This window comes from Monoraphidium neglectum, assembly GCF_000611645.1.
Source record: "Monoraphidium neglectum strain SAG 48.87 unplaced genomic scaffold scaffold00789, whole genome shotgun sequence".
Lineage (NCBI taxonomy): Eukaryota > Viridiplantae > Chlorophyta > Chlorophyceae > Sphaeropleales > Selenastraceae > Monoraphidium > Monoraphidium neglectum.
Genome location: NW_014012839.1, coordinates 3,023 through 14,183, shown reverse-complemented (window position 1 = coordinate 14,183; position 11,161 = coordinate 3,023). Strand labels below are relative to the sequence as shown.

The window sequence follows — 11,161 nt, the reverse complement described above, 5'->3', positions numbered from 1 at the left end:
GCCACATCCAGCTGGCCATCCGCAACGACGAGGAGCTGTCCAAGCTGCTGGGCGGCGTGACCATCGCATCCGGCGGCGTGCTGCCCAATATCCACGGCGTGCTGCTGCCCAAGACCAAGGGCAAGAAGGGCAAGGACGAGGCCGAGTAAACAGCTCGTCGCGCCTCTGCAAGTGCTGCGGCACTCCCTAACACCCCAAAACGGTGGCTCTCGCCACCACCAAAGCATGACCCTGCCATGATACCTTTTGTACGTGAGAGTGAGCACGCCGCCTCACATATAAGCCCTCTGCCCTGCCGAAACATTTTGGTCTGTATGCCTCATGTACTGTACAGGCAAATCATAAGGAGGGATGCCCGACAATGCCACTTGCTGGTCTGCCGCCCTTGCAAAATGCAAGCCGCCTCATTGGTCATCCTCTCGGCCGCCTAGCCCCACACAGCACCTTGATTGGAGCGTCTGCCCACCTCTGTCAGGCAAGGCAACAGGGCATCTAGGTTTCCCCGACTGAATCCAATTATGTTTTGGTTGGCTTCGTCACAATAAAGGTGAAGCACCAAACACATAGAAATTACCAAATTCACCAGCCTGCCGACAGCGAGCGCAGCAGGGGCACCGCCACAACATTCAATTATGACAGCTGCAAGCGAATGCCGCTTCCTCCACGTCATTCAGCACAGCCGATTGCGCCGGTCTGCTTTGCAAGCTTGGGCCCTTAAGGCCCGCCAGCACGGCTCCGCGAGAGACAGCATGGCCGCCAAGCCAGGGAAGCGGCCACCAGCACCGCCGCAGCTGTCCTTGACTGAGGCTATGGCTCTCGTTGGTACTTAATAGACTACCTGGGAATGTCTCTCAGTGAGCGGCCGCTCTTTGAGTTACATTCAGAAGAACCCATCCGCCAGCAGTGCTGGCGGATGGGTTCTTCTGCAAGCTGATCTTTTTGTTGAGTGCAATGTCCTGCACGGCCCCTTCTCAGGTGCGTTCATCCAGTCAAGCACTGTATAGCATTGTGGAAGTTTGGTGGTATTTGGAGGCTGCAAATCTGTGATGGAAAATATTATGACCAATGATGAAAAACGCCTGCAAAGTGGGGAAATTGCTTCGGGACAGCTCTGCTTTCTCTCAATCGAAGGGGGCAAGCTCGTCAGGCTCAGCGGCTGGTTGGCACCTGCCATGCGTGCCTTAAAAGAGTCCATCCACCATCAACCAGCGCATCCCAATATGAGGGCACACCCTGTATTGGCATGGTCGCGTCCCAAACCATCGCAGTATGACTGATCGCGTTGCCTGGGTTGTACGCGTGTGTGCAATGTGCTGCCTGCTGCTGCGACTACTGCTGACCCCCCTGCCTACATCATGAGATTCACAGATACTCTGAACTATTGGGCAATCCTCAAACGTTGAAGCATGTCCAGGGCAGTTCCAGCCTTGGGGACATGGACGCAGCAAGCACCTGCAGGGAAGCTGTCTACCTGGACGTGGTTTGTACGGTTGGCCCATGTGCCCTCCGTGTACCGCCTTGATTAATTAATTGCAATCCGTGCTCGTCGATATCACTCAAGACGCCCACCAATCCGGTGGTCAACACTTCGCGCAACAACCAAATCACTATGGCCCCCACCAAGCCCGCAACGAAGAAGGGTGAGGCCTACGATGCGATAAGATACATCAAAAATACACTAGGGCTGCTTGAACGCTGCTGCCCCTGTGCGGACGTGTGTGCTCCGATGCAGAGCACTACTGCTGGAGGGCACTACTGCTGCACCCTGCCCTTCCTCAACTCAGTGTTTGCAATTCTGCGCCTCCTGACTGGTCCTGTGGTTCCATGATTCGCAGTTGCGCCGAAGAAGGCGCCCGCAGCCAAGAAGCCCGCTGCCGCAAGGGCTGCTGCGCCCAAGGTACAGGAGGGGTGCGGGATAAGACGGTTCAAGCCTGTGCGCGCCAGCTGTGCTAACACCATCTCTGCAAGAGGGGAGGCTTCAACGCAGCAGATTGAATGGCTGCGCCGCGAAACGTCTTGACAGCGTGTAAATGCCGCTCAAGCATCTTCGCACGACTCCTTTGCACACCCGCTTTACCATTGACCCAATCCCGAGCACGTGCGACACCCGCAGGCTGCCGCTGCGCCCAAGGTGAAGAAGACCCCCACCAAGAAGCCCGCGGCGGCCAAGCCCAAGAAGGCCGCGACTCCCGCCAAGAAGGCCGCCGCCAAGACCAAGACGCCCAAGAAGACCCCCGCCAAAAAAACCCCGGTGGGCGCCTGGCTCGATAGTCACGCAGTACGCCTGTCGCTTCGCTTGCCGTGCACCTTGTTCTGTGCTGGTGGGAGGTGCGCCAAAGCGTGGGCTCTGCACATGCCGTGTCTGATCTTTCTGCACCTGTTACAAACGCCACTTTACCTGTCCCTGCAGGCCAAGAAGGTGGCGTCCGCCAAGAAGACCCCCGCCAAGAAGGCGACCCCCGCCAAGGCCTAATGGGTTATCGACACACGACGCGCGGCGTGCGAAACGGTGGCTGGCGGCCGGCCCTGCCCGCAATCGGCTGCTATTGAGCGCCTGCTTGCATGTTCGGCTGCCAATTTAGCTCGCTGGTCCCCGTGCCGCGCGCATCCGCGTCTCGCAGTTCCCGCTGCTACGCCACAGTCATCTGACACCGCCCGGTTTGCGGTTTGGTCGCCCTCCATGCTGCAACGCTGCGTGAGATGATAAGACCCTTGAGCCGGCCGTACCCGACCACCAGATTTCATCTGACAAGGACCGACGCGTGTTGCTTTCTCGTTGACCTGACGCAACCCCCGATTTTGCACAAATACACGCGTCCAAACAAGGATCGCACATTTCAAGGGAGCGCACGCGCATGCCCGCATGTTCGTCCATCGCTCGCCGCCAGCTAGCTCGTGCGAAGGTCTGCCGCCAACGCTCGTCCCGACGATTGCCGGTTGCATGACTCAGCACCTGCAGTGGCGCCTCAGCACCAAGAGTGGGCAGCGGTCCCTCTGGTGCTTTTCATGTGTAACTCTTATCAGCGCAGGCCGCGGGGCTCTGTCAGGTGTTGAGCTTTGAGGTGGGTCAGCTCAGGCGACTGGTCTGGTCAAATCTGTGCTGCCTGAGGCGACAGAGTCCACAAAATTTCATGTGGCTTGTCTCACCACAGGCTGGGGCCGGACAAAATTGCAAGAGCCACCAAATACAGTTCCACAAAAAACGATGTGATGAACCCCTAAAAACGCTAGCAAACTTGCGGGTGGATGAAATCTAGAAGCGTCGTGACAGGGGGGGGGGCACCTTTGCTGCCGCCGCCGAGTACCCGCGCGCAAATCTGATGCCAACCCTGCATTTGGTGCTCACCTACCGCTGCCCTGCTGCCAGCTGTGCCTCCAGGTCTGCCACCCGCTTCTTTAGCGCCGCCACTTCTGCCTCAAGCTGCGCTTCGCGGCCGCCCTGGGCGCCGCTGCTGATGGCAGGTGGCTTGTACGGCTGCAGCAGGTTGACGCCGAATGCTTTGAGAGAGTCTACGCCACGCACCTGTGTAAGAGAGATATTTTTGTGTTTGTTGTGGGGGTTATTGGTGCATGGTCAGCATCCAGAGTGTCCTGGCAACGCCACGCACTTCTGAGGGCGGCACCAAAACCAAGCAGTTGCAGCAAGGCCACAAATTCATATGACCGTGCCTGCCCACCCGATGTCCCTCCTGCACCCGCATGCGCCAACACATGTCTTGCCCCCAAACACACACACACACACACACACACACACACACACACAAACACACACACAAACACACACACGCACCTCGTCCTCCAGCAACGGCAGCTTCACGAGGTGGAAGTCCTCGTACAGATCATGAAACTGATCAAGGTACCTGGGGTGTCCAGGGGGTGGGGCAGAGGGGTGGGGGTCATAGGGTGGAGGGGGACGACAGATACAAGTGCTGACCACCTACAAAGCAGATCACATGAGCTCCAGACCCTTGCGATGGTAAGTAATTGCAACCAGCCTTGCAGACAATCTTCCCATCTTTATGTTCGCTGTGCATTCAGCACCCCCTAAACAGGTTGAGCACTCACTTTTCCTGCATGCGCACACGCGCCTCCAGCAGCTTGGACCCCGAGGCTGGGCGGTGGATCAAGACACAGGCGCAGGGCAGCGGGATACGAGTAGAATGATAGAATGAGGGTTGCAGGCAGATGCACAGTATTTCGCGTCGTCATTCCAGCAAGGCGTTGTGGACGTCTCGCACGGACACCCACGGGCGTCGCTGCGTGGCCGCGCGGCTGGAGCACGGTGCGGGCGGGGGTGCCGCGAGGGCGAGTGGGGACGTCGGGTGCGGCGAGCGGCGTGGCAGAGGGGCCGCACCTGCTTCGAGGAAGATGACCTGGTTGATCACGATGTTGCGGCTGTCGATGCCATAGCGCGCCAGCTCCTGCAGAGGTGCGGGAACCACGCACGGCAGGAGGGTGGGCGCTCGGCCATGCACCAGGCTAGGACCCCGTCTCCCTTGGTGCGCCCGCCTGGCGCGGCCGCAGCCGCTTCGCCCGCCTCTCGCCTTGAACAGCCCCCACATACGCTGCTGCGGGCGCCGTAAGCAACACAGATCCAGCTACGCTGCTCGTGGGGCTCTGGCGTCAAGGTTCGTGCGCTCCACCTGCAAGAGCTTGCAGGATTCCGAAACCAACACCAAGCCCCCACGCCCGCACCTGCACCAGGCGCTCTGTCTCGTACAGGCTGAGGAACTCCGGGATGCAGACGCACACAAACGTTGTCTGAGCCGGGTCCTGGAACTGCGTGTTGACCTGAGCGGCGAGGGCGTTGATGCAGGGAGGGCGTGCGGCGGTTGCGACTGAAGGCAGGTGCAACGGGCGACGCGCGCAGTGTCATGTCGTTCTGGCCTGCCGGATAGTCTCTACGGGCACCCTGCGCAGGCGCCGTCGCGATGGAAGGGCGACCTCCCCGCTGAGTCACACCCACCCTCCACACTGCGCCGACATGGCATCGGCTGCCCGGCCTGGGCAGACTCTCCTGCCGAATCCCCTCAGCTACTCATCCTCCCTTGCCCTACAAATTCCTCCTCCCCACAAATCCCTGTCCCCATGCAGCTGCATGGCTGCGCACCTGCCGCACAACCGCCAGCAGGCCCTCCACCTTGCCCAGCAGCTGGTCCGGCAGGTCCTCGCCCCCTGGAACGCCCATCATGCGCGTCACCTTCGAAAAGAGCGAGGGTGATAAAGGGTGTTCACGGGCGCAGTTGCGGACCATTGCGCACCAGAAAGCGGGTGCTGATTGAGGGGCACCTGAACTCTTGTGCCAATCAAGGCATTGCCCCATCGCATGCATCGCCCCATACGTATTTTGAAGCACACTGCTGAGAAGCTGACACTTTCAACCTGATGCCATAAAACTTGTTCAGACAATTACACACGACACACACACACACACACACATGCACACACGCTCACGCACCTGCCCGACCATGCCCCCCATTGTGGCCTTGAGGCTGACGAGCTTGTTGAGGCCCTTCTCCAGGAGCGTGGGGAAGTTGAGCAGCCGCAGGGTGTGGCCAGTGGGGGCCGTGTCAAACACGATGGTGCTGTAGTCCATGCTCTGCACCTGAGGGTGTGTGTGTGTGTGTGTGTGTGTGTGTGTGTGGTGGGAAGTAAAAATGGGGAGGGCCCATGCGCGCGGGACAGGGTGAAACCAGGAGCCAGCCAGTGCTAGCCCTGGGCACGCGCACCTGCGCAAACCTGCATTGCCCACGGCTCCAATTGGCCGCTGCAGCAGTCGCGACATCTCGCACACACTGCCAAGTCGTGTGTCAGGCATGAGCCCCCTTTTCAGCTGCTTTCGTGCTTTCCTGCCCTCCTGCCCGCCATCCTGCCCCTAGCCGCGGTGCAAGCCGCACCCAACGGCCACTTACCACCCCCACAGTGGCCCCAGCATCGCCCCGTCCCTGCCCACCTGCTTCATGACCTCTGCAAAGCTCATGGCCTCGTCAATGCCGGGGATGGATGACGCCAGGTCCTGGAAGAAGCCATCCTGCGCCCACTCCATTGCCTCCAGGTCAGCGCTGTCAGGGGTCGGGTCCACCTCCTGCGGGAGAACGGCAGCGATGCACCGCGTCCGAATTTGTGTGCGGTCGCATCAGCATACACAGGGATGCGGGTGCGCGGTTGAGCACGCTGCTGTGTGTTGGGGGTGCTGGCTTCAATGCGAGTGGAAATAAATTGCGCTGCTGGACCTCACGCCAGCAAAGCAAGCAGCTCATCCATGCAGGTGCACACTGCCTGCAGGCGGGCGTCTCTGCCTTCAAAAGCACAGATTTTTTGGCTTGCTGCACCCCCACTAGACTCAAAAAGCAGGGCCCGTTGCGTGCAAAAGTTGACCACAGCACAGCGGGCGGCAGAGCGGGATACAGCGCCGCAAAGCGTCTTCCGCAGCTGCGGACGACGCCTCACACCCCTGCCTTGAACCCCCTTTTGCTCGCACCATTGCATACAGGTTAGTGAAGCCTTGCACCAGCGAAGGTGTCTTGGTGAACTTCTGTCTGAATGCGTCACTCAGATTGTGCGCTGGGTCCGTGGAAATGATGAGCACGCTCTCGCGCCGTGCCGCCAGCTGCACCGCCAGGCTGCTGGAGCAGGTCGTTTTGCCGACACCGCCCTTCCCGCCGACAAAGATCCATTTCAAACTGGTCTGCTCTATGACATTTTGCAGGGTAGGCTCAGGTGCAGCGTCCTCCATCCCGTTGTCTAGAGTGAACTGCTGCGCGATCTGACAGCGCTTGAGGCCCTTTCGTAAACGAGAGCGATAGAGAAGCAATTGAATGCGGCGTCTGGTGGGGTGAACCGGCGCCTTGGAACGCGGCACACACACCTCACCGTAGGGTGGAAGCTGCCGGCAGGCCAAGTGATGCCAGAAGCCTAGGGCGTCGCGGTCTCAGCCTAAGAGTGTTTTGTAAGCAATAAACTTCCTGTCTCTGATTGTGTATGTTGAGGTTCTGGTCAGTTGGCGACGATCTGCGTTCCCGCGCGGCTGGACGATGGTCTACATCGCGCCACTGCCCAGCAAGGAAAGACAGAAACCTGAAACCTCAGGTGGGTTGCGTGCATTTGGGATGTGTGGATTCCTGTGGAGGGGCACCGTGTGCGGTGTGGCGTTTGGACGATGCGGAAGCAGAGCCCAACAACGCGTGCCCACTGCACAGGCAGCGCTGCAGCCCCGGCTCCGCCCAAGGACGCGCCGGGCGATGACCATGCAAGGCGCCGGCGGCATCATGCAGACACGCGCATGGTGGCTGCACGCAAAAAGATGCCCGAGCCACCAAGCCGGCCGGGTCACGGTGACCAGCAGAGGCGGGCGCCTGCTGCTGCAAACACGCTCGAACTGTTAGGTGGGCATGTTGATTGGGGGGATGAGGATGCGCCTGGCAGGCCGAGCGTCATTGGGTGGGCTGTTTGGGGGCAACAGCTGGTCCCAGATAGGCACCCCCTGTGTGCTGCAGGGATTCAAGGCAGGGTTGCAGTCATGCCCGTGGTTCCGATCCACGGGTTCCGATCCACGGGTTCCGATCCACGGGTTCCGATCCACCTTCCCTCCACCTTGCTGCGCAACTCCGGGCGCAGCCCATCAGGCGGAGCTGGCAAAGCAGATGCTGCAGCGGGAGCGTGCACATTGCGTCAGCGGAGGCGGCGGTGACACTGTCCAGTTGCCGATTTTGCAGCAGCAGCAGCAGCAGCAGCAGCAGCAGCAGCAGCAGCAGCGGCTGCCGTATCAGCATTCATGGCCCGTACCACCGGCGGGGGCCCAGCTTACGGCCACGCTTCCGCCCTTAGCAGTGGGCGTCGCTGGCGTGCGCTGCCACAACAGCTTTGGAGTCGCGCCCAAGCAGTTTGACGCCAGCCGAGTGGCAGGCCTGGGGCCCAGCAGCGGCAAAGCAGCAGCAGGTGTGCAGCTACCTGGCCCATGCCAGCCCGCACACGCAGCAGTTTCAGGGGTGCACGGGACTGCAGGCCAGGGGCGCATCTCACAGCCGGCAATAACGCATCAAGAGCAGGTGTTGTGGCAGGCCTCCGCGCCCCCTGCCTCGAACACGCCTGCATGGTCAGCTGCGGATGTGCCATCCAGTGTTGGCGGTAGGACAATGCAGGCACCTGGCATCACAGCCAGCATGGGACCGGACAGCAGGACGGTGGCAGCGAGCATAGTCAGCGGCGGCCAGCCAGTGCAGCAGATGGTGCAGCAGCAGCAGCAGCAGCAGCAGCAGCAGCAGCAGCAGCAAGTGCAGCAGCAACCGCAGCAGCAGCCTCATCAGGGTGACATCTCATATGAGGAAGAACAGAGGCGTGCTCGTGAAACCAAGCAGCGCCAGTACAAGGTGAGGTGCAATCGCCCAGAGCAGCTGCAATGCTACATCGACAACCAGCTTCATCCTGCCTAGTGTGTACAAATCGCCAAAGCCTCTCTGACTGCACTCTGTTTTCAACATACGTTGACAGGCGGAGCTTGAAGCCCAGATTGCGGAGCGGGAAGCGGCCCGCCGATCAGCGGAGGCTGAAAACCGGGTGCGCGAGGCCGCGGAGGAGGCGCGCCGAGCGGCGCGGCCGCCGCCATGGGACCCGTCGGCGCGCGCCGCACGCCCGGGCGGGGGAGGGGAGCCACTAAAAGATTGCGCGGGCAACGCGGTGGCGGACCTGCGAGCAATGAAAAGCTCCCTCATGCTGCCTTCATCCAGTGGCAACAAAGCCGGCGCGGATGCGCACCCCAACGGGGGTGTGCGGCCACATGCGGATGATTCTGCGTTGCTCGCTCATGCGACGGCCGCGTGGCAGGTGCTTGGTGCGGAGCAGCCGCAGGCCTGGCAGCAGCAGCAGCAGCAGCAGCAGCAGCAGCAGCAGCAGCAGTCACCAGGCGGGCAAATCTATCGAGGATCCGCCCCAGGCGCAAGCCCTGGCGGGCGGCCCTTCATGGCCGGGCTGTCAGAGCTGCAGGCAGGCCCCTCGCAGCAGCAGCGAGAGGCTGCGGCGGTTGCGCGGCAGCAGTTGCTAGTTGACCTGGAGGAGCAGGTGAGGTGCGAGAGTGCTGACAGGATGTGCAGCTTTTGATGACAGGGATGGGGTTTGCTGCTTTTACTATGGCCCCACTTCACCCCAACAGATGCTGGCCAACCTGAATCAGCTGGGCGCGTGGCCCAACCACGCCTTGCATTAACCACCGCTGCAATTTGCCAGGTTCGCGCCAAGGCGGCTGCCAAAGCTGCCGCAGAGCGTGCGGAGGCGGATGCGGCAGCACGAGAAGAAGTCGCTCAGCGGCAGCACTACGACCGGCTGAAGGCCGGCGGCTGCAGCGGCGGCGGCTGCTTTGGGGATCAGGCTGGCAGCGGCTGCGCCGCGCAAGGGGGCGGCGCCACACCTCGTGCCAGCGCGGGCATGCCTCAGGGCGTCGACCCTGGCTTCGGCAGCGCCCAGCCTGGCGGCCCCCTGGTGGCGCAGCCGCCTGTGCCGTTGTCGCACCTGCAGTGGCTGCCGGATCAGTATTCAGCATCGCAGCAGGCTTGGCCGATGCAGCAAGCGCAGCAGCTGCCGTGGCCACCCCAGCAGGCTCCGCAACCCTGGCTGCAGCAGCAGTTTGAGCAGCACAACCAGCCGCAAACGCCAGCAGCGCCACCGCCGCCGCTCAAGCAGGAGCATGTGCTGCGCAGGCGGGGCGCCAAACCAGCAATCGATGCACCATGGCTCGACGAGGCAGCGGCCAGGCAGCGGGCAATGGCGCCCCGCCCGCCGGCGAACGCGTACGCTGCAGCGATGCCGCATGCCGGCGCGGCCTCAGGCCAGGCGCTTGTTGCCCGCGAGCGGTCGGGCGCTGACTACCCTGCGCACGGCTTCCTTGCGGCAGAGGCGTCGGCAGGCGCCGCCTCGGCCGCCGCCAGCTTCGGCCCCGAGCTCAGCAGCGGCGCGCTCGCCTCAGTCGCCGCCGCGGCGGCCCGCGGCGGCCCCCAAGGCGCGGCGCTGGGCGTGCTGCTGCAGCGCATGCAGTCTGAGCAGGCTGCGCTCCGCGCTGACCTGGCGCGCCAGGCGGCGACGCTCGACACGATCGCGGCCGGCCGCCGCGCGGCGGTGGAGCAGCGGGACGCGGCGTGGGAGGAGCTGCGGCACGCGCGCGGCGCGATGGGCCTGGCGAGTCCGCAGCAGCAGCGGCAGCAGCAGCAGCAGCACCACCACCACCACTCCCACTCCCACCACTCCCACCAGCACGGCTCGGGATCGGCGGGGTTGTTGGGCGAGCCGAGCGCTGCAAACAGCTGCGGCGCGCAGCAGCTGTCCGCGTGGCGCGAAGAGGAGGAGTGGGGCCCAGAGGGCGGGCAGCTGCGGGCGTCTGGTTCCTGCCTGGACGGCGGAGGGCGGTGCACAGACAGCCGGCAGTTCGTCGTCGAGTCGTTCCTGGTGGGCGGCTGCGCGAGGCACGCGGGCGCCATCATGCTGGCCCTTGCACTCGCAGCTGGACCGATGCTGCGTTCGAGCGCTCGCCTGCTGGTATGTGCCCCTCAGACGCTCATCCTACGTTTGAACTGCGTTTTGGCAAACTTTCTGGTGCTCGATTCAGGTACCCATGAACGGCATGCTACCGGAGCCACTGCTGGCGGCCAGCGGGCAGCCAACATGTGCAGACGGCGATGGCTGGGCGCCCCAGGACAGCAGCGGCAGTTACGGGGGCGGCGACTGGCAGCACGAGCCCAGCGGCACATGCCGCGAGCCCACGCAAACGCGGCAGCAGGGGCACGCATCACGCGCAGGTGTGCAGTCGCAAGCGTCTCCACCACCACGGCAGCAGCTTGGGGCGGGCGCCTCCTCGCGGCGCCGACAGCAGCCCATGCAGCAGTCACCGCCCGGCTGGCGAGGCGCGGGGCAGCCACGCGGCGAGAGCCGGCGCAGCTCATTCATACCGGCTGCGGCGCCGGCGCAGGAGCCGTCGGGGTGCGCGAGCAGCTGCGCGGTGCCGCGCGGCTGGCGGCAAGAGGCTGCGAGTTCCTGTGCTGGTGCGCATGCGCCCGACCCGCGGCAGCGGCAGCAGGCGCCTGGCTCCCCAGCCATCCTGCGGGTCCCAAGCCCCGCCAAGGCGGCGCGCCGGGACCAACAGCCACCCACCCGCGGCAGCGGCGGGGCTGTTGAG

At 62.9% G+C, this 11,161-nt stretch overlaps 4 protein-coding genes across 4 annotated transcripts in view; 3 read left to right on the top strand and 1 right to left on the bottom strand.

Annotated features, from left to right (window-relative positions):
• MNEG_5343 (Histone H2A) overlaps positions 1-149 on the top strand; it is a gene marked incomplete at both ends in the record, with an annotated part of 1,162 nt that extends 1,013 nt beyond the window's left edge. The window contains one exon of the mRNA XM_014046182.1: positions 12-149. Coding sequence (XP_013901636.1) covers positions 12-149 — 138 coding nt within the window. The remainder of the gene's footprint in view (positions 1-11) is intronic.
• A 1,460-nt stretch (positions 150-1,609) lies between these two features.
• Positions 1,610-2,473, top strand: MNEG_5342 (hypothetical protein; the record flags this gene model as incomplete). The annotated part of the gene is made up of 4 exons (XM_014046181.1): positions 1,610-1,640; positions 1,836-1,897; positions 2,114-2,251; positions 2,411-2,473. 4 exons carry the CDS (start codon positions 1,610-1,612, stop codon positions 2,471-2,473), a joined length of 294 nt encoding a protein of 97 aa, XP_013901635.1.
• Positions 2,474-3,346: 873 nt separating this feature from the next.
• MNEG_5341 (arsenite-transporting ATPase) lies at positions 3,347-6,736 on the bottom strand (the record flags this gene model as incomplete). Its single annotated transcript, XM_014046180.1, has 9 exons — positions 3,347-3,523; positions 3,791-3,860; positions 4,066-4,111; positions 4,355-4,421; positions 4,696-4,791; positions 5,111-5,200; positions 5,459-5,605; positions 5,954-6,085; positions 6,482-6,736. The coding sequence occupies 9 exons, from the start codon at positions 6,734-6,736 to the stop codon at positions 3,347-3,349; spliced, it is 1,080 nt and encodes a 359-aa protein (XP_013901634.1).
• Positions 6,737-9,795: 3,059 nt separating this feature from the next.
• The window catches only part of MNEG_5340 (hypothetical protein), a gene marked incomplete at both ends in the record, with an annotated part of 3,777 nt that continues 2,411 nt past the window's right edge, over positions 9,796-11,161 (top strand). The window contains one exon of the mRNA XM_014046179.1: positions 9,796-10,524. Coding sequence (XP_013901633.1) covers positions 9,796-10,524 — 729 coding nt within the window. The remainder of the gene's footprint in view (positions 10,525-11,161) is intronic.